The following is a 22,778-nucleotide window of genomic DNA, read 5'->3' as shown; positions in this document are numbered from 1 at the left end:
CACCAAGGGGGGATGCCACCATCACACCTGTCACAAAGGGAAGCCATAAGCTAAGCCAAGCTAACAGGGCCACGGAGCAGGGGTCCGACACCCTGGGAGAGCTATGTCATAACCCGCTTGGAGGAATAGGAACCTGGAGGGATAAATGACCCAGTACCTCTGCAGAAAACAGGGAAGACCCATTTGGGAAAAACAGGCAGACAAAAAAGAAACAGCAACCAGGTAATGGATTTGATTCATGGGTTGTTTTGTTTTTTACGCCAACTGCAATATTACCTAGCCGGTTTAATATCCAAGCAGAAAACAAAAAACACCATATGGAGCAACTCTGTTAAGGAACTCCAAAGTTAATGTCTCTACATAGTGGAAGCCCACCATGATACTCTTACATTCTGCAAGGGAATGAAGAAAAAAAACCTGCAGGGTAATTAAAGCAATTCACAACACACACAGAACAAGCCAGTCGGCAATATGTGTAAGGTAAATACAGTCTGTGGCAGCAAGAGTCACCAATATATTAATGGATGAACACTGAGTCATAGCGTAACTCTAACTAAACATAAGCAAGACAAACCACGGGCGGAAGATACAGGTCAACCACGCGCAGCGAGTAGAGCACTGAAGAGGGGCTGGCCACGTGGCCAGCTGCTCCAGGCTGCAAACAGACAGTGAGTATACTTCCACGCAAGCTATTACACTTACCAGTGACTTACCAAGCGAACTTCAGAAAGTTTGTACATCAACCCATACGGACATCCGCCGAGAAAATGAAAGAGAACGTCTGTGCCGCGGCCATGGGGTCTATATATAAGGGCGGACCCCAGCCTTGACACAGGTGTACACCGGAGTAAATGTGTAAATCTTCACCTCGGATGTATCCCTCCGCCGCAGAGTGATACCAATATATTGGAGTCATCCAATATAGTGAAACATAACAACACGTCACATGTTGCGTTTATATTTTTGTTCAGTGTGAAAAACGCATTCTATGAAATACTATTGGGCGTGCGTGCAGGTTAAACGCGATGGCAGGTTAAACGCGATGGCGGTGCAGGTGCAACAAGAGAGGAAGGATACGGCCCGCGGTCTATATTTGAAAAGTGTCACTGCACTGTAGCTAGTGGTCATTGTATTTGATTAGTGAACTTATACGGTAACTTCCGTATCTCTCAGCCCTCCAGAGTTTCCGTATTAGTCTACCCTGGCTGGATTTTTGACTCTGTAAAGCTATGCGGTCAATTCCGGAGGAGTTAACGACGCTTATTTCAGGTATTTATATTATATATTATTAATCGACGTGTTAGTGTAATGGATTTCTATCCTATCGTTGTCAAACGTAAAGTTTTCCAAAAACATTTTATAACTGTTTTGAAAAAGAGGAAGTAAGTGTCTGTCTCACTGCAATATGGCTGGTAGAGGTCTTCCCACCATAGAGACGATTGCCACAAACAAACAGGTGCACCCTTGAGTTGTAACTAATATGATTCCTTTATTAGTTGGCAGTATTGAAATGAGTAGGCAGGCAACCTATTGTACGCACGTTTGCATCCGAAGTGTTTGGTTATCGCTCCAAAGCAATTATACCAAAACAAAAAAGGACACTATTTTCATGTGTAAAAGTTGGATAAAAATGGACCTTTTTTTTGTCATGTAAAAGTTAGAAATGTATCCTAAAAACGGGGAATTATTTGTAATATTTAGAGTATAGTTGAGAACTCTATTAAATATTTGGGAATGGGCTGCATGATTCTGGTTGATTATTGTGATCACATGACCTGAAACTTTGATGCCTTCACATTTCTTCCCCTTTTTAAGATCTTGAAGATTTCCTCTTCGATGGTCTGAAAGGAGAGAATTTGAGTAAGAAGGCAAAGGAGAAAAGAGAAGCCTTCATAAAGCGGATCAAAGAGGTCAAATCTGGGTATGTTTAGACTCCAGCAGGACCTATCATAAATACTTAGTGGTTTTGCAACAGCTCGTTAGTTAAATAATATAACTCTGTCTATAGCTGTTTTGCAGTTGTACTATGGCGATATATCGTTTCCTTCTTCCTTCTTGTGTTTTACAGATACCCTCAAGAGTTCAACGAGAATCGTATGTTTTTACTCAGTGTGCTTGATGTCGATGTGTTAAAAAAAGGCACCTTACTCCGGGTGGGTATAATTTGTGGAACGTTCCAACAGGAATCTGTTCCAAAAACTTTGTAAGTACAAGGTTGCCAAAAAACAACGCATACAAAGTAACATGATCAATTCACCTAGCTGCCGAATAGGCATCAACTCACCACATAGCTTATTCTTATTGTTTGTCCATAGGCTACCAGAGTGAGGACAGACATTTTTCGGGAATAAACGTGGTGATTGAAAAACGTATTGAAATAGCCCACTCCCAACCCGGTATCTTATTATGCCTCTATACAACTTTGTATGTGTTGTTTGTTGGCAACTTTGATATTTCTGAAGGTTTTGGAGCAGATTCCAGTTGGAATGTTCCACAGATTATACCTCCTCCTTCCCCCCTATGGGCCCTGGTCAAATGTAGTGCTCTATATTTGGTAGCAACACAGCATGGTAGCAACACAACATAACAACAACATGGTAGCAACACAACATGGCAGCAGCACAAAACACGTTACAAACATTAAGGGCAAGAAGGTAGAGACAATAATACATCACACAAAGCAGCCACAACTGTCAGTAAGAGTGTCCATGATTGAGTCTTTGAATGAAGAGATTGAGATAAGTGTCCAGTTTGAGTGTTTGTAGAGAATAGTTGTCCATTTGGGACATGCATGGGTCTTAATACATCAACTACCGTTTTGAATAATACATCAACAACTACCGTTTTGAACCAGGAGATGCAGAGGACTCAGAAGAGGATGAAGTGGAGGACAGCAACAATGATGGAGGGTCACTGCATTCAGAACGCACAGATAAGGAGGATGAGACCTGTGAAGGTACGTCACAAACACTTGTACCTGGGTTAACACGAGGGTTTATACCAGGGTTAACATGAGGGTTTATACCAGGGTTAACACGAGGGTTTATACCAGGGTTAACACAAGGGTTTATACCAGGGTTTATACCAGGGTCAACACGAGGGTTTATACCAGGGTCAACACGAGGGTTTATACCAGGGTCAACACGAGGGTTTATACCAGGGTCAACACGAGGGTTTATACCAGGGTCAACACGAGGGTTTATACCAGGGTCAACACGAGGGGTTATACCAGGGTCAGCACGAGGGTTTATACCAGGGTCAGCACGAGGGTTTATACCAGTGTCAACACGAGGGCGTAGACCAGGGTCAGCACGAGGGCGTAGACCAGGGTCAGCACGAGGGCGTAGACCAGGGTCAGCACGAGGGCGTAGACCAGGGTCAGCACGAGGGCGTAGACCAGGGTCAGCACGAGGGCGTAGACCAGGCTCAGCACGAGGGCGTAGACCAGGCTCAGCACGAGGGCGTAGACCAGGCTCAGCACGAGGGCGTAGACCAGGCTCAGCCCGAGGGCGTAGACCAGGCTCAGCCCGAGGGCGTAGACCAGGCTCAGCCCGAGGGCGTAGACCAGGCTCAGCCCGAGGGCGTAGACCAGGCTCAGCCCGAGGGCGTAGACCAGGCTCAGCCCGAGGGCGTAGACCAGGCTCAGCACGAGGGCGTAGACCAGGCTCAGCACGAGGGCGTAGACCAGGGTTGGATTCAAAGAATTAAAATTCCAATTCATGCTTCTCTGTAAGAAAACAATTGGAATGAGCTAGAATTTCAGTTTATATCCTGAATTGACTGAATTTAATTTAAATGGAATGGAGCCAGACTGATACAATCTACAAACTTGCATACATACTGTACCAGTCAAAAGTTTGGACACAGCTACTCATTCAAGGGTTTTTCTTTATTTTTTACTATTTTCTACATTATAAAATAATAGTGAAGACATCTAAACTATGAAAAAACACATAGAATCATGTAGCAATCAAAAAAGTGTTAAACAAATCAAAATATATTTGAGATTCTTCAAAGTAGCCACCCTTTGCCTTGATTACAGCTTTGCACTCTCTTGGCATTCTCTCAACCAGCTTCACCTGGAATGCTTTTCCAACAAACTTGGTGGAGTTCACACACATGCGGAACACTTGTTGAAATGCATTCCAGGTGACTACCTCATGAAGCTGGTTGAGACATTCTAGACATTTCTGTACTTCCAACTTTGTAGCAACAGTTTGGGGAGACCCTTTCCTGTTTCAGCATGACAATGCCCCTGTGCACAAAGTGAGGTCCATACAGAAATGGTTTGTCGAGATCCGTGTGGAAGAACTTGGCTGGCCTGCACAGAGCCCTGACCTCAAGCTCATCGAACACTTTTGGGATGAATTGGAACACCGACTGCGAGCCAGGCCTAATTGTTCAACATCAGTGCCCGACCTCACTAATGTTCTTGTGGCTGAGTGGAAGCAAGTCCCTGCAGCAATGTTCCAACATCTAGTGGTAAGCCTTCCCAGAAGAGTGGAGGCTGGTATAGCAGTCAAAGGGGGGCCAACTCCATATTAATGCCCCTACTTTTGGAATGAGATGTTTGATGAGCAGGTGTCTACATACTTTTGTCCATGTAGTGTTTGTGGTTATCTCACTCTCACCAAGTCTGTGTGTGAGCGAGAGAGAAAGCTGAAGTGAAGGAGATTGTGAGACCACTGGCATTCCAGTTGTAACTTGGCAACTGACTTTGGAAGCAATTTGAAGGGCACAGCTGTGGGTTGGCCCCTCATGACAGAGAGAGCATAGTTTATTACTCACATCCTGGAACCTCGCAGAGTGGCAGTCAAGAGGTTTACAGTCACCACTTTACATTTCTACTACAGTCCAAGAAAAGGCATGCCTATGTATACAGTAGTCTTTCTCCCATAACAGTAACCTACACAGCGTTTGTGTATTTGGTTTGGGTTAATAGAGTATCAAGATAAACCTTGTGAAAGGGTAAGGGGTCTGGGTTTTATTGGCCTTTAAACAGCTGCCAGTTTTATGGCCCCTCTTTCACTCGGAGCAACTTTGACACAGAGAGTTGAACATGTGCATTGAAGTTGCACTAGTTGGCTGCAAAATATTGTTCTCTTCTGCACTAAGAGATGCTTAACTTCTATATCGACCCAATTGATGACAAACCAAATAAGCAAAGATGTGTGTTACCCTCTTTTTGGACATTGTACGGGTGCATTTTCACTGTGAGATTCATTGGAGTCGGGGACTGTGTAGTAGGTCGTCTTGGTTTTCGGGAGCAAGAAAAGACAAAGCAAAACTGTACTATTTCCTGTTTTTCCAAAGTAACAGTTGTCCAATCAGCTTAGCCATAGTCATTGATCTAAATTATGAGAACGTAAAGAAGGTTGCTAGAAGGCTGATAGATTTGCATCGTTGTCTCTCTGCCTATAGGTGCTCAGCAGTCTCTAGCCGTGGCGGCTCAGGACCTCCAGTCTGTCTTCAAGGCCGGACACTTGGAGAAACGCAGGAAGGGTGGGGTTCTTCCATAGACATGCATATATTAATATATATACACATATATTGGTTATATATATGACATTGGTGTCTTTACTAACATACACGACACATACTCTGGGACTTTTGGGGAAACGACACTGTTTATGAGTCTCCAGATTCTGGATTGTATGACTATGTTTATGGTGATGTTCCCATTGTCTTCCACAGATCACAGCTTCTTTGGCACAGAGTGGCAGAAGAGATGGTGCGCTTTGAGCAACCAGACATTCTACTACTACGGTAGTGATAAAGGTATTCAACCAGACATTCTACTACTATGGTAGTGAGAAAGGTACTCAACCAGACATTCTACTACTACGGTAGTGATAAAGGTATTCAACCAGACATTCTACTACTATGGTAGTGAGAAAGGTACTCAACCAGACATTCTACTACTACGGTAGTGATAAAGGTATTCAACCAGACATTCTACTACTATGGTAGTGATAAAGGTATTCAACCAGACATTCTACTATGGTAGTGAGAAAGGTATTCAACCAGACATTCTACTACGGTAGTGAGAAAGGTGTTCAACCAGACATTCTACTACTACGGTAGTGAGAAAGGTATTCAACCAGACATTCTACTACTATGGTAGTGAGAAAGGTATTCAACCAGACATTCTACTACTACGGTAGTGAGAAAGGTATTCAACCAGACATTCTACTACTATGGTAGTGATAAAGGTATTCAACCAGACATTCTACTACTACGGTAGTGAGAAAGGTATTCAACCAGACATTCTACTACTATGGTAGTGAGAAAGGTATTCAACCAGACATTCTACTACTATGGTAGTGAGAAAGGTACTCAACCAGACATTCTACTACTATGGTAGTGATAAAGGTATTCAACCAGACATTCTACTACTACGGTAGTGATAAAGGTATTCAACCAGACATACTACTACTATGGTAGTGATAAAGGTATTCAACCAGACATACTACTACTACGGTAGTGATAAAGGTATTCAACCAGACATTCTACTACTACGGTAGTGAGAAAGGTATTCAACCAGACATTCTACTACTACAGTAGTGATAAAGATATTCAACCAGACATTCTACTACTACGGTAGTGAGAAAGGTATTCAACCAGACACTCTACTACTATGGTAGTGAGAAAGGTATTCAACCAGACATTCTACTACTATGGTAGTGAGAAAGGTATTCAACCAGACATTCTACTACTACGGTAGTGAGAAAGGTATTCAACCAGACACTCTACTACTATGGCAGTGAGAAAGGTATTCAACCAGACATACTACTACTACGGTAGTGAGAAAGGTATTCAACCAGACATACTACTACTACGGTAGTGAGAAAGGTACTCAACATTCATGACTTCCCAGACAACTGTAGTTTGAGGTGTTTGGGAATGTATATTTGATATTTTCATAGTTTTTATTTTCATTGAATATATAGAATTTATAGCCAAACAGTGATGTTACTCTAGTAATCATGACTTGTTGTTGTAGTTGTGTTTCTCTCTCTCTCTCTCTCCTCTGACAGACAAGCAGCAGAAGGGCGAGTTTGCAATTGATGGCTACAGTGTCAAGATGAATAACACCCTGCGAAAAGATTCCAAGAAAGATTGCTGCTTTGAAATTTCTTCCTCTGACAAGCGAGTATATCAGGTGAGAGAGCTCGTCTCTTGATGACACTTAGGGGCCATACCATACGCTAATCATTGCAGTCTGTCCATGTAACATTTCTGAAACCACTATAGGACGGTTTCCCAGACACCGATTCACCCGAGTCCTGGAGAATATATAGAATCTCATTGAAATAAATCTTAGTCTTGGACTAAAAATCTATCTGTCTGGTAATACCGTCCCTTTAAACTTTGATCATAGTCCAACACGTGGACACGTCCACACAGCAGAGTTCTAGAATATTGGACCTTTGGCTTTCAGACTTGTTGAGTTCTCTGCTCAGCTCAAGCAATTTCTCCAACTGTCAACGCATTGAAATGAACAGAGGAGGCGGACAGGAGTCACGTTGGTTGGGGATTGTGGGGAGGTGTTCAGGCAGTACGTTCCCCTGCAGATGGTCTCAGAGCCACGTAGCTATGTCCCAATGGGACGGTGGACTATCTCGTGTGAACTATGATTTACGCCTTAAAGGGAAAATCCATTCAAACTATATTTTTAATGTTTTGTATTAGTCCGCTGTTGATTCAGTCCCAAAAATGTTTTGCATGTTAGCAGTCAATTTTTCAAAAGATTGGACTTTCAAGAAGCAAAGTGCCACTGACGACATCATAATGATGATGCAAAACACACACATTTAGAGTTTCGGTAAAGTATTTCTCACATACATATTCAGGTTTCTTAGCTAGTTTTTTCCTTCCTTGAGGAAAGTTTAGCTAATGTATAAATACAGTGCTATTTGTTTATGATAATTAATTTAGGTGCAACTACTGACTGTCGTTTTCTTCTATCTCTCTCTCTGTCTCTCTCTCTCTCTCTCTCTCTCTCTCTCTCTCTCTCTCTCTCTCTCTCTCTCTCTCTCTCTCCTGCTCTCCCAGTTCTGTGCGTCATCTCAGAAAGAGGCAGAGGAATGGGTGGAGCAGATAGATTTTGTGCTGAGAGGTTTGTAATACTCACCATTAGACCTCATATTTTATCCACTGTACTTTTCATGTCAAGTCTTTTATGAATATTTGAATAGTAACCAGTATAGACTAATTCCCTTATTTAATCTGAGGCTGTGTGTGTGTGGGTGGCTGTGTGTGTTTGTAGACATGTCAGGGGTCATTCCATTGGACGAGGAGGATCAAGAGACGTACGATGACATTGGCGCTGTCGAGGCGGAGCCTATTGATGATGACATCTACGAAGAACTCCCAGGTCTGCCATTTCTCTCTCACACACATATATACACACACACACACACACACACACACACACACACACACACACACACACTGTGTACTCTGTCAGAGAATGTAACCAAGAATCCTGTTCCTCTAGAGGACTGTTTTGATTGGATGCTTCCTGATTGACACATCCTCTATGCTCCGGCTCTGTCATGTTATTACTACTATCCTTATTATGGGATAGATGGGGGAGGAGACCCAAATGGTACCCTTTTCCCTTTCTGGTGCACTACACTTTACCAGAGGCCAATGGACCCGAATGGAAAAGTAGTGCCTCATAAAGGGAATAGCAGGCCATTTGGGACCCAGGCAGGGTGGTGCAATGTTGACGGTACATTTCTCCTCTCTCTGCTCGCTCTCGTTAACATAAACACATAGCTGTGAATGAATTGAGGTGTAAATACTAACTAGTGTTTACTTCTCTCTATCACTCACTCACACAACCGTTCAAAAGTTTGGGGTCACTTAGAAATGTCCTGTTTTAAAAAGAAAATGTCAAAATATTGTCCATTAAAATAACATCAAATTGACCAGCAATACAGTGTAGACATTGTTAATGTTGTAAATTACTATTGTAGCTGGAAACAGCTGATTTAAAAAAATAATAATCTAAAAATAGAATATCTACAGAGGCCCATTATCAGTAATCATCACTCCTGTGTTCCAATGGCATTGATACCAGTCTCAATGTCAACAGTGAAGAGGTGACTTCGGGATGCTGGCCTTCTAGGCAGAGTTCCTCTGTCCAGTGTCTGTGTTATTTTGCCCATCTTAATCTTTTCTTTTTATTGGCCAGTCTGAGACATGGCTTTTTCTTTGCAACTCTGCCTAGAAGGCCAGCATCCCAGAGTCGCCTCTTCAGAGACTGGTGTCTTGCAGGTACTATTTAATGAAGCTGTCAGTTTCTCAAACTAGACACTAATGTACTTGTCCTCTTGCTCAGTTGTGCACCGGGGCCTCCCACTCCTCTTTCTATTCTGGTTAGAGCCAGTTTGTGCTGTTCTGTGAAGGGAGTAGTACACAGCGTTGTACAAGTTCCTTGGCAATTTCTCACATGGAATAGCCTTCATTTTCAGAACAAGTATAGACTGACGAGTTTCAGAAGAAAGTTCTTTGTTTCTGGCCATTTTGAGCCTGTAATCGAACCCACAAATGCTGATGCTCCAGATACTCAACTAGTCTAAAGAAGGCCAGTTTTATTGCTTCTTTAATCAGAACAACAGTTTTCAGCTGTGCTAACATAATTGCAAAAGGGTTTTCTAATGATCAATTAGCCTTTTAAAATGATAAGCTTGGAATAGCTAACACATTGTGCCATTGGAACACAGGCGTGATGGTTGCTGAATATGGGCCTATGTAGATATTACATTAAAAAATCAGCCGTTTCCAGCTACAATAGTCATTTACAACATTAACAATGTCTACACTGTATTTCTGATCAATTTGATGTTATTGTAATGGACAAAAACAAGGACATTTCTAAGTGAGGCCAAACTTTTGAATGTGTGTGTGTACATACACATTCTGTCAAAAGTAGTGCACTATAAAGGGAATTGGGTGTCATTTGGGACACAGCCTTGCTCTTGCAGCTTGTGTAACTTCTATGTTACAAGCATGTTAAACAACAGGTGTGGCTGACTAGCTGGGGCTTTGCATTCCTCACGTTATCCAGACCCACATCTGACCCTCTCTCTGTCCTGGGGCCATTTACATCCCTCACGTTATCCAGACCCACATCTGACCCTCTCTCTGTCCTGGGGCCATTTACATCCCTCACGTTGTTCAGACCCACATCTGACTCTCTCTCTGTCCTGGGGCCATTTACATCCCTCACGTTATCCAGATCCACATCTGACCCTCTCTCTGTCCTGGGGCCATTTACATCCCTCACGTTATCCAGACCCACATCTGACTCTCTCTCTGTCCTGGGGCCATTTACATCGCTCACGTTATCCAGACCCACATCTGACTCTCTCTCTGTCTTGGGGCCATTTACATCCCTCACGTTATCCAGACCCACATCTGACCCTCCTCTCTCTGTCCTGGGGCCATTTACATCCCTCATGTTATCCAGACCCACATCTGACTCTCTCTGTCCTGGGGCCATTTACATCCCTCACGTTATCCAGACCCACATCTGACTCTCTCTCTGTCCTGGGGCCATTTACATCCCTCACGTTGTTCAGACCCACATCTGACCCTCTCTCTGTCCTGGGGCCATTTACATAGTCTCAGAGTAGAAGTGCTGATCTGGGATCAGGTCCCCCATGTTCATGTGATGTCATTCATTAGGATTTATCTCTCTCTCTCTTTTTATCTCTCCCAACAGAGGAGGACATGTCCGCTCCTCCCTTGCCCACACCTCCAAAGCCCAAGGTGGAACCACCCACGCCACACAGCAAACCCACCCCACCCACTACAGCTGCAGGTAAGTGGAGAGAGAGAGAGACCTGCCTCTCATCCTTTAATCTCACCAAACACAGACTTCAGAGTGGTTCAGATCTTTGCAGAATCAAGAAGCAGATGCCAGTTTAGAGAGAAGGCCTTCTGAGACACACTGTGAAAGGGAAGTCATGATGACATGGAGAGGAAGTCCCTGTGAAAAAGCAACTCGGAGGCATTTCACACTGTTCTTGAAATAAACACATTTCAGTTAGATCCTACCAGTTCTGCATTTAACCACTTGCCTTTGCATAACGTCAGTACAAACAAACTGAAAGCTACGTTTAACCACTCACACAAGAAATGTTCTGAGTGTTGTGTTACCATGTATACAAGCTATAGAGGCTCAATCCCCTGTACATTTCATAGGAGAAAACAGAGAAGTTTACTTTATTCATTAGATCATAAAAAAAACAAGCCCACATAAATCTTGAAAATCCATACATGCACATTAGTAAAATCCTGGAGGATAACACACAGAATCTGGGACTTATTTCCATTGTGGTCCTCATGAGATAAGATGGCTGGGCAACGTCCAACAGGTTGAACACCATATGACAGGAAGATAAAACACAGAAGAAGAACATCTGTTATCATTGCAGTTGTATCATAATGTACAGTCAAATGTCCTTTTTACAGCTGCCCAGAGAGGACCTGGTCTTTATGAGCAGAGGCAACACATTCCACTCTGAGGCTCCAGTATACCACAGAGTATCTTTCCCAGCATTACTCCTGAACCTGTATAAGCACACATCAGCCACACCTGATCTGGTGCTGTGATTGTGTGCATCTCTAACATGGGGAAAGTTATCAGTCAGATATCTGGGCACAGAACATAGAGGAGGAGAGGGCGATAGAGAGGGAGAGATGACTAGTCTATTGTTCTGTCAGAGGAAGACCTCTTGTTAGCTCTCTACCACCTCAGAGAGGGCGACAGGGAGGGAGAGATGACTAGTCTATTGTTCTGTCAGAGGAAGACATCTTGTTAGCTCTCTACCACCTCAGAGAGGGTGACAGGGAGGGAGAGATGACTAGTTTATTGTTCTGTCAGAGGAAGACCTCTTGTTAGCTCTCTACCACCTCAATAGGTTACACACCATGACATCACAACAACCACCCATGTACTGTAGAGACTGGGGAACATTTTGATTGATCCATCTCTCCTATAATATCTCTCTCTGTCTATCTAGTGAATAAGATCACAGACTACCAGAACTACTATCAGGGGATATGGGACTGTACAGGAGATCAGCCAGATGAACTGTCCTTCAGACGGGGAGACGCCATCTACATCCTCAGCAAGGTCGGTCTGGGCTGTAGGAACCAACCCTCCTCATCCTCACTCTCACCTCCAGACAGGGATCATCAGCAGTCCCTAGAGGTTTAGGATGATCTCCTTTTCACAGGCTTATGGCTGCTCGAGGCGGGTCCCGCTCGTTGTGAAGAGCTATATACACACATGATGCACTTATTCAATCATTCATATCTTCCACAATGGCTTGACATGTTCCATGACATAGCAAAAAGTTTGCAAAAAATCCTAAGCAGCTGATAAGCATTAATAAAAGAGTTAAAACATGTTATATTACCTAGTTATCTTCTCCTTAGAAGACAGTTGGTTTGCCTTCTTATGCCAAGTGTTACTAGATTCTGTGGTATTTCTAAAGGTCTCTATGAGTGGCTGCACCAGACCAGACAGACCACCTAAAGTGGTCAGTTATTGCTGGACCCTCTGAGGAGTAAACATTTCATATGGCAGCGGCTGGCCTGTAGCCTGTAGCCCGTAGCCTGTAGCCCGTAGCCCGTAGCCCGTAGCCCGAACGGCAGGCTGAGGTGGGCCTGGGTCTGGGCCCTCTCTCTGTCTGTGTCCCAAATGGCACCTTATTACCTACATGTGCACTACGTTTGACCAGGACCCATAGGACACTACTGATCCATAGCTTTGGTGACAAGCAGTGTACTATGTAGGAAATAAGGTGCCTTAAAGGATGCAGCCTCTCTCTCTCTCTGGCCTCTGTGTGATGGGAATTAGTTGTGTCACAATGGAAAGGTTTTTCGTGTTCTTGGCTTGGTGTCCCTCTCACCTAGCCAGGCATGGCCTTAATGGGGATGTGTGTTCTCAGGAAACGGCAGGTGGAGTCCTCCACTCCATTCAGACCAGGTGAGGACGTGTGGTGGGAGCCCCATTTCCGAGGCTTGTCAGCTAGCGAGGTGTAGGAGGGGTGTTTGTATGCCAGGTGTGGGGAATTAAAGAGCGATTGTGTGGAGTGGCCTAAAATATGAATCCATTAATGGACTAAACATTGTTGATGTGTAATCAGCCATTTTAAATCATCTCTCCAATATGTTGTAATTGAAGGCTGCGTAACCCACTACATAGTTTGTACCATCATCCATTCACTTTCTTAGTGATTTAATGACGGATGTATTTGCGGAGCGTCACTGGCCAAAATAATTTAACTTTGCAGTGTTTCACATCAGTCTCTTATTTATGGTGATTTTCTACAGAGACTCAATGAAAGCGCTGTTTTTATGATCAAGCCTGCCATCTAGTGGTTGATATAAGAACTGTCAGCTTGAGTTTCTGAAAACGACTGACTGCCTTTCTTTACCAACCGGGCAGTTTATTACTGTGTAATGATTTATTATCTATTCATCCACGTTACCATTCTATGTCCAAAGTGTTTAATTCTAGATGAAAGGGTGAATGATCAGAGATGCTGTGCAATGCCAATGTGCAGAGTAGACAAACATGTCAACACAACAGCCCACATCCGGCTTCTTTTCCTGTATCGAAGAGAAGCAGGAATCACGTTGTCCTTTCATTGGGTTTAGTGTGCAGACTGAAAGAGCCTTCAGTTGACCTGGAACCTTGGTGTTGGGGGTTGTGGTCTGCAGGGAGGGAATGACCATAAAACCTGTCTGGACGCTCACACAGACCAGCTGCATCAGGAGGAGGAGGAAGGGCTGCACACACACACACACACTCCTCCTATCCAGAGACCAGGAATAGCCTGAGCGAACAGTGCCCCCCCCCCCCCCAGCTGCCAGACCCCCCAGAGTGTTAGAGGGTGTTGTGTCAGGCTATCTAAACTAAAGTATCCTGCTGCACACAAAGCGTGTGTGTACTTGTTTGTGTGCTCATATGTTGTCACAGTGTGGGGTCTGTGCTCCCTCCTTCCTCATGAGTCCCATATACCTCCAGTGTATTAGTGACTGAGGCCCAGCTTCCAGCCCCCAACACTCACTCAGGCAGCCATGACTTACCTAGCAGCAGACAACACTGGGCTGGTCCTGACACCACACTGAGGTGTGGCTGACTTCTACAACAGACACAGGAAGCTCACACACACAGAACCCTGTATCACTCCCAGGGGGCTTGGGACCAAATGTCAATTCCATCATGTCACACATTAACAAGACGATTGTGACATTCACATAATGGCATAAACACTGATGTGTTTCAGTGTGTAGTTAATTAGATGAGGTAATTGGCTTCCGCTCTCTGCATGGCATCGTCTTCGGACAGTTTTTCCTCTTATGTGGCTTTAGCCCTGGTCCAGGGCGTCACATGTGACTGGCATAGCTCTGGTCCAGGCCGTTACATATGGCTGGCATAGCTCTGGCCCAGGGACGTTACATATGGCTGGCATAGCTCTGGCCCAGGGACGTTACATATGGCTGGCATAGCTCTGGCCCAGGGACGTTACATATGGCTGGCATAGCTCTGGCCCAGGGACGTTACATATGGCTGGCATAGCTCTGGCCCAGGGACGTTACATATGGCTGGCGTAGCTCTGGCCCAGGGACGTTACATATGGCTGGCGTAGCTCTGGCTCAGGGACGTTACATATGGCTGGCGTAGCTCTGGCCCAGGGTGTTACATATGGCTGGCGTAGCTCTGGCCCAGGGTGTTACATATGGCTGGCGTAGCTCTGGCCCAGGGTGTTACATATGGCTGGCGTAGCTCTGGCCCAGGGTGTTACATATGGCTGGCGTAGCTCTGGCCCAGGGTGTTACATATGGCTGGCGTAGCTCTGGCCCAGGGTGTTACATATGGCTGGCGTAGCTCTGGCCCAGGGTGTTACATATGGCTGGCGTAGCTCTGGCCCAGGGTGTTACATATGGCTGGCGTAGCTCTGGCCCAGGGTGTTACATATGGCTGGCGTAGCTCTGGCCCAGGGTGTTACATATGGCTGGCGTAGCTCTGACCCAGGGTGTTACATATGGCTGGCGTAGCTCTGGCCCAGGGTGTTACATATGGCTGGCGTAGCTCTGGTCCAGGGTGTTACATATGGCTAGTATTGCCGTGGACCAGCGCTAACATGGCGTCATATACACCTCTATCATCAGACTGCCCTTCATCATGCCTGACCTGAGGTCCTCAACATGGACACGTTACCAGCATCCACTAGTCTGTATTATGTGAGCAGGCCAGGGCCAGGAGTATCACCCTGACCAGGAGAAACTCTGGGCCCTACATGGGAGGGATAATCTCTCAGCCCCCCAGCCCGTGTCTGTCAGCCCCAGGGAAGACTTTCATGTGAGGTCAGGCTCCTAGGAACTGAGAAAAAAGAAGCGAGTGGGGAGAGCGGCTGCTGTATGGGGCACCAGCCACACGCTGCTCTGCTGCCTAACTGGGCTCATATCGGTGTGGGCTGGTGATGGTTCTCCAGTGTGGTGTGTAACCGGGCCTGAGACCTAAGAACGTCTATTAGCTCAAGATGCATCTCTGTTTTTATTTTGTTTTTACAACAAATGCTTTGTAGTGTATTCAATGATACAACATGCTCTCTGTTCTCTCTACTTTGATCTGTTTTCTCTCTCGCTTTCTCTCTCTCTGTTTTCTCTCCTCTCGTTCCCTGTTCTCTCTACTTCACTCTGTTCTCTCTCTCTCTGTTCTCTCTACTTCACTCTGTTCTCTCTCTCTCTGTTCTCTCTACTTCACTCTGTTCTCTCTCTCTCTGTTCTCTCTACTTCACTCTGTTCTCTCTACTTCACTCTGTTCTCTCTCTCTCTACTTCACTCTGTTCTCTCTCCCTGTTCTCTCTATTTCACGCTGTTCTCTCTCTCCCTGTTCTCTCTACTTAATGCTGTTCTCTCTCTCCCTGTTCTCTCTACTTCACGCTGTTCTCTCTCTCCCTGTTCGCTCTACTTCACCCTGTTCTCTCTCTCTCCCTGTTCTCTCTACTTCACTCTGTTCTCTCTCTCTCTCCCTGTTCTCTCTACTTCACTCTGTTCTCTCTCTCTCTCCCTGTTCTCTCTACTTCACTCTGTTCTCTCCCTGTTTTCTCTACTTCACTCTGTTCTCTCTCCTCTCGGTTGACTCTTTTCTCTCTGTTCTCTCCTCTATCAGGAGTACCAGAACTATGGTTGGTGGATCGGGGAGATGAAGGGGTCGGTTGGCATCGTTCCTAAAGAGTACCTCATGGAGTTGTACGCCATTTAAAGGCCTGAGTAGGTATTAGATCATGCAACTCAGTCATGGGTGAAATAACTGTTGGGTTGTTCCAGCAACACTAATATGTAGTGTTTTTGTGTTCTGTTTCAGGGCATCTAAATCCAATCATCTTCCATGTGAGATGCAGGGAAACAGACCATATCTGAAGAGGACACTGAACTAAGCAGCAAAGCCAAACTGTCTGTCGCAAAATGAAAAATATCAGATGCAGGTCGTGTCCATCTTGATCTCGCTAAGCGCTTTAAGGAGTTGTCTCGGCAGATTGAGTTCAGTAAACTGTTTTTATTTCATTTATTATCGCTGCATTTCCCCTTTTGACACAGAGTCTTTGTATTGTGAACTGTCTAGAATGAATCACTTATGGAGTCTTTGTATTGTGAACTGTCTAGAATGAATCGCTTATGGAGTCTTTGTATTGTGAACTGTCTAGAATGAATCGCTTATGGAGTCTTTATATTGTGAACTGTCTAGAATGAATCACTTATGGAGTCTTTGTATTGTGAACTGTCTAGAATGAATCGCTTATGGAGTCTTTATATTGTGAACTGTCTAGAATTAATCACTTATGGAGTCTTTGTATTGTGAACTGTCTAGAATGAATCACTTATGGAGTCTTTGTATTGTGAACTGTCTAGAATGAATCACTTATGGAGTCTTTGTATTGTGAACTGTCTAGAATGAATCGCTTATGGAGTCTTTGTATTGTGAACTGTCTAGAATGAATCGCTTATGGAGTCTTTGTATTGTGAACTGTCTAGAATGAATCGCTTATGGAGTCTTTATATTGTGAACTGTCTAGAATGAATCGCTTATGGAGTCTTTGTATTGTGAACTGTCTAGAATGAATCGCTTATGGAGTCTTTATATTGTGAACTGTCTAGAATGAATCGCTTATGGAGTCTTTGTATTGTGAACTGTCTAGAATGAATCACTTATGGAGTCTTTGTATTGTGAACTGTCTAGAATGAATCACTTATGGAGTCTTTGTATTGTGAACTGTCTAGAATGAATCACTTATGGAGTCTTTGTATTGTGAACTGTCTAGAATGAATCACTTATGGAGTCTTTATATTGTGAACTGTCTAGAATGAATCACTTATGGAGTCTTTGTATTGTGAACTGTCTAGAATGAATCACTTATGGAGTCTTTATATTGTGAACTGTCTAGAATTAATCGCTTATGGAGTCTTTGTATTGTGAACTGTCTAGAATGAATCGCTTATGGAGTCTTTGTATTGTGAACTGTCTAGAATGAATCGCTTATGGAATCTTTATATTGTGAACTGTCTAGAATGAATCACTTATGGAGTCTTTATATTGTGAACTGTCTAGAATGAATCGCTTATGGAGTCTTTGTATTGTGAACTGTCTAGAATGAATCGCTTATGGAGTCTTTGTATTGTGAACTGTCTAGAATGAATCGCTTATGGAGTCTGGCTGAGAAATACATGTGTATATTAGAGGTCAGGCGTATTTCATAAATACTTGATACTGACCCAGGTTGTTCGTTTGTTTTGTTTGCATGGGTTCCATGCAGAGTTGGATCACATTGCCTCTACTAGACACTTATCTCAGGTCAGTTTTCCATTTACCCCCTTATGACCTGCTGAGGATTGGGTGATAGCAAGCTGATCCAAGGTCAGTGCTTGGGGGAGCTCTTCTACCCAGTGTATTCTGCTGTGCAGTATGAAAAACCAACCACCAGGTGGCATCAGAGTCCCTGTCTGCAGTAATTCCAACAGCTCAACTGGTACAGCTTTTCCCCACTGATGATGTCAGAACCTGTGTTCCTGCACAGAGACGACCATGGAATTAGAACTCACTGCAATATCATCTCTATGGACTACACTCTGGCATGAATAAATATATATATATATATATATATATATATATATATATATATATATATATATTGTTATAAAAGTGAGCTTGCCTGTAAGATAAACAGTATTCTACCTCATTACATTAATTGAATTGATTTAGAGAAAAAAACCGTCTGGTTTCCCAGACTCATTAAGAACAACCATGGACCAAAAAGCCTGTTCCATGAAATAGTGTTTCAGTCTTTGATCAGGCTTTACTCTGACAAACCAGTCCTAGGATTCCCTTGGTTCATTTAGGCTGCGTGTCTTTGATCAGGCTTTACTCTGACAAACCAGTCCTAGGATTCCCTTGGTTCATTTAGGCTGCGTTTATACAGGCAGACAAATTCTGATCTTTTGACATTTTTTTTTTTTTTTACCAATCGGATCAGATATTTCGCCAATAATTGGGCAAAACAATCTGAATTGGACTGCCTGTGTAAACCAACTCTGAGCCTTTTCATACACTGGTAAATCGTCTGTATTTTCTGAAGATGTGTAAGAGGTGGGATAATTAATTTCCCGATGAGTCAAGTTGGCCTGCTTTAGGCTACTGGACCATATCATTAAGGAACAGCCTCGCTACGCTGCTGCTGATTCGGAGAAATGTCTGTGCCTGTTGAAGTGAATAGACTTAATTAAAAAATCTCAGTCTCAAATAACACCCTATTCCCCTACTCTACATAGTGCACTACCCATAGGGCTCTGGTGGTCAAAAACAGTGCACTATATGGGTATTAGGGTGCCATTTGGGACGTAGAAAGGTCTGTGCTTGTTGAAGTGAGAAGGCTTGATTAAAAAGATGAGAGATCTGAGTGAACCTGTACTGTATAAAGTTAGCAGAGAAACAACATGGGAGGAAGAGGGAGACAAAGCGGCCATAGAAGTTCTGTGTTGGTTTTATTATACCTGAGAGACTGGGACCCTGCAGAGGAGCCCTGTGTGGCAGATGGGCAGTCCTGCTGTGTGCCTGATTGAAATGGCGAGGACGACCCACTGTCAGCAGTGGGGGTAATGGCCCTCCGAGGGGCTGTTTGGCAGGCAGGATCTGGGCTCTGACCTCAGGGCCTGAGTCTGTGTTGAGAAGGCATATTATTCTGTCTGCATCTCAATAGTCTACAGTGGCTTTCTCTCCCCTCTCTCTCTCTCTCTCTCTCTCTTCTTACCCTCTCTCCCCTCTCTCTCTCTCTCTCTCTCTCTCTCTCTCTCTCTCTCTCTCTCTCTCTCTCTCTCTCTCTCTTCTTACCCTCTCTCCCCCTCTCTCTCTCTCTCTCTCTCTCTCCCCTCTCTCTCTCTCTCTCTTCTTACCCTCTCTCGCTCTCTCCTTACTCTCTATTTCGCTCTCTCCTTACCCTCTATTTCGCTCTCTCCTTACCCTCTCTCTCTCTCTTCTTACCCTCTCTCTCTCTCTCTTCTTACCCTCTATCGCACTCTCACACTTCTCCCGCTGCCCACCTCTTTGCTCCCTCTGTTCTCTCCACTCACTATTTCATTCTTTATCTCTTTATTTCTTTCTCTCTCTTTCTCTGTTTCTCTCCACCCCTCTGTCTCTCCTCACCAGTAAAGTGTCTGTGTTTTGTTCTGTTCAACTGAGTGATGTAGCAGCAGTCCACTGCCTGTCCTCTGGGTGACATTCAAGCCAAACATAAATCCAGATCTTTACGGCACCGCGGGGCGATAAAGCCCACAGCTAATTGGAGATGTCATGAATTACCATAATTAGTTATTGAATATATTACAGTGAATATGGAGAGAGGAAGGAGAAGAGGGAGGAGTGGTTATGCTGCTCTGCAACAGGCAGGGAGTTACTAGAGAGATATGCAGCTAAATGTTCCAATTTCCACACATTCTGAGGTTCCCACTTAGAACGCATGTCCAGTACATCGCCTCACTTCCTTCTAAATAGTATGCTAGTATGGATACTGGAGCAGAGCCAAGGCTCCTTGTCCCAAAGGGCACCATTTCCCCTATATACTTTTTACCTGAGCCCTATGGGTAGTGCACTATATAGTGAATAGGTTGCCATTGGAACAGAGCCACGAGGGGACTAGGAGCTCTGCTGTGGAGCTGGTGTTTTCACACGTCTCATTTGTAAATGAGAGGGAACATTTGAAGCGGACCATTCTGCAGTCATAAGAGAGCCATCAGATCAGTGGCACTGAGCTGACATCACATTCAGGCAGCATCACATGGGTTGTATGATGGAGCTGTGGTATTCTCGGCTTGGTTTTCCACATTTCCTGACATTTCAGGCATATCATAATAACAACCATTTCCAGACGTATTGCAGGTCATCTCCTCATCTGTGAACCCCTGGCTTCCCCCCCCCTAGGACACCAAAGCTGATTTAGGATCATTGTTTGTCTTTTAGGTCACAATGAACACGATTAGATGGCCAGGATGGACCTGATCCTCGATCAGTACTCCTACTCTGAGAGGTTTGCCACATAGACCCCCAGCTCTCTAAGATGCAGTAGACAGAGATATGGGGTTAGGCTGCCAAATGCAAGTTAAGCTAAATATTGCCTCTCCCTTTAATGGCGCTAATAAAGTATTTTGTTAATGGACGTGGACTTCACGCACACCTCAGCTTTGGACAGCCATAGGCCCAGAATATACAGGCTCTTTTATCACAATGTAGCAAGATATAATGTTTCATAGATAAATGCCACCTTGATATTAATCTTCAGAGCACTAAAATGCACTAATGATACCAGAATATCACTAATTAATACTTGCAACCATAAAAGGAAAGTTTTACCAGCCGAATATACAGTTTGAGTCACTGAGGAATGACGGGGAGAGAGAGAGAGAAGACGAAGCTTGGAGAATTCCTTCATCTGTCTTTGGCAAGACACCAGTTCAGAGAGGATTCTGGAAGCATCCCTGTATTAATCCTTGTATCACAAACAATATCCTCCTTGGCCTCCAAGACAGGTTTCAGTTTGGAAAATGTGGGTAACTTTCCCAAAAATCCCCAGGTTTCCCAGACATCCTGGGTGAAGGATTCTAAATGTCCTGTTTATTCCGTGTTGATTCAGGGAATCTTCTCAACTTGGATTTCTGGAAAACCTGGGAATTTGTAGAACGTTACCAGAATTGTACAACCCTACACTGGTTCCACCCAGAGAGCCACTGTCCCACAATGAATCCCTGTATTGGGAAGCCCTTCATGTTCCCTGTCTACCTGATGTACCTGTGGTTGGGGAGAGACGTGATCTACACCACGGTGAAGAGGTGCTGAAGTCTTCATAAAGCAGCCAGGTCCTTACTCTTCTCATCTGCTCTGGTTATTCAGTCATAGATCAGTGCCCGGCGTCATTGAGGCTTTCTGTCAGGGAAACACAGTGTTATTTATGTGCTGCTATCCCCAGGCAGGGCAGGCTGACTGGGGGAAATGGCCCTCTGTCAGCGTTCCATTAAAGCTTCTCCTGTATAAACCCACGTTGAAACCTTTAAATCTGGACACAGACATTTTCTAAAATGGAAGTCTGTATTAATTGAGGTCAACTTCCCCAGATGCAGCTCAGGAGGAAGACAAATGGGGCACATCCCAAATGACATCCTATTCTCTATATAATGCACTGCTTTTAACCAGGGGCCATACAGAGACGTAGTGCATTATATAGGGAGTAGGGTCTCATTTGGGGCACCGCCTACCTCTGCTGGCTGCTGAGTTGTCAGAAGATGACTTGGTGAATGTACAGTATAGTTTCATATTAGTGACAGTATGTTTTGATTTGAAACCCAAAATGGACGCCTTGTTGCTATGATACCTCTGGAGTAGGCCTACATTAGCTATCTGATGAACACACGCTCCGCTACAGTGGAAATGTTGTCATAGACGGATCTTCTACACAGATGACTTTACTACATGTAAAGACACAGTCTATTTGTCAGGAGGAGAAAGTCAACATAAACTCCTAGAGATGTAGAGAGATTTCTCTCCTGTTCTGCCCAATGGATGTGAATACAGTGCTGTGAGTCAGTGGTACATTACCATCTGCAGGGCCAGGCTGGGATGTGTGTGTGTGTGTGTGTTTGTGTGTGTGAGATGGGTGGTGTTGGTAGTGGCAGGGTAGTAAATCCTCAGCTATTCTCCGAGGCTCGCTGGCGCTGAAAGAGCAGAGGGGTCGTTCGTTTCCACGAGGCCGCACCCACCGCTCCCTGGTGCTATCAGCGTTCACTCGAGCCCGTGCTAATTGGCTGCTGACTGGGAGGGAGCTGCAGGCGGCATCTAGGGAGGAGGTCATATATCACAGGGAGGAGGGGAAAGGGGGTAGACGCATTGAGTTGGATAGAGGGCACAATTAATGTCACAGAAGAAGGCCATTGCAAAGATAGGAGATGAGCTCTCTAGTACATCTCTATGGGGAGATGGACTGGTTGAAATAATACCAAATGGAATGTTGCACTGACTCAATGATGATCCCTGCATTCAGTCTGGTTCAACCATGCTAGTCTTCCACCACACACCCTGTAAAATACCCCTCTGTCCTGATACCATCTCCACTCACCCCTGTGCCCTGATCCCATCTCCACTCACCCCTGTGCCCTGATCCCATCTCCACTCACCCATGTGCCCTGATCCCATCTCCCCTCACCCC

The 22,778-nt window shown here is 44.5% G+C and overlaps 1 protein-coding gene across 2 annotated transcripts; it reads left to right on the top strand.

The window, feature by feature from the left end:
* Positions 1 to 613: 613 nt before the first annotated feature.
* Positions 614 to 17,804, top strand: LOC149984809 (src kinase-associated phosphoprotein 2-like). 2 transcript variants are annotated; one of them, XM_090187250.1, is made up of 13 exons: positions 614 to 1,269; positions 1,816 to 1,921; positions 2,069 to 2,094; positions 2,855 to 2,956; positions 5,422 to 5,502; positions 5,695 to 5,778; positions 7,038 to 7,162; positions 8,056 to 8,119; positions 8,270 to 8,377; positions 10,736 to 10,834; positions 12,039 to 12,151; positions 16,205 to 16,305; positions 16,400 to 17,804. In XM_090187250.1, exons 1-12 carry the CDS (start codon positions 1,230 to 1,232, stop codon positions 16,295 to 16,297), a joined length of 1,041 nt encoding a protein of 346 aa, XP_090043376.1. In that variant the 5' UTR covers positions 614 to 1,229; the 3' UTR covers positions 16,298 to 16,305; positions 16,400 to 17,804. The 2 variants fall into 2 exon arrangements, with proteins under 2 accessions (XP_090043376.1, XP_090043382.1); XM_090187256.1 differs by having other exon boundaries at positions 16,205 to 16,309.
* The last annotated feature ends 4,974 nt before the right edge of the window (positions 17,805 to 22,778 follow it).

This window comes from Oncorhynchus mykiss, chromosome 2 (assembly GCF_057628025.1).
Source record: "Oncorhynchus mykiss isolate SJ-2025 chromosome 2, ASM5762802v1, whole genome shotgun sequence".
In the NCBI taxonomy this organism is placed as follows: domain Eukaryota; kingdom Metazoa; phylum Chordata; class Actinopteri; order Salmoniformes; family Salmonidae; genus Oncorhynchus; species Oncorhynchus mykiss.
The sequence above is the reverse complement of the archived record's forward strand: the minus strand, read 5'-3'. Positions and strand labels throughout refer to the sequence as shown.

Excerpts from the sequence above, each read along its gene's own strand:
- LOC149984809 (XM_090187250.1), top strand. The coding sequence starts at position 1,230 with ATGCGGTCAATTCCGGAGGAGTTAACGACGCTTATTTCAG. Across the intron at positions 2,095-2,854 it reads TCAAGAGTTCAACGAGAATC|GAGATGCAGAGGACTCAGAA; the intron begins GTATGTTTTTAC and ends GTTTTGAACCAG. Across the intron at positions 12,152-16,204 it reads CCATCTACATCCTCAGCAAG|GAGTACCAGAACTATGGTTG; the intron begins GTCGGTCTGGGC and ends CTCCTCTATCAG.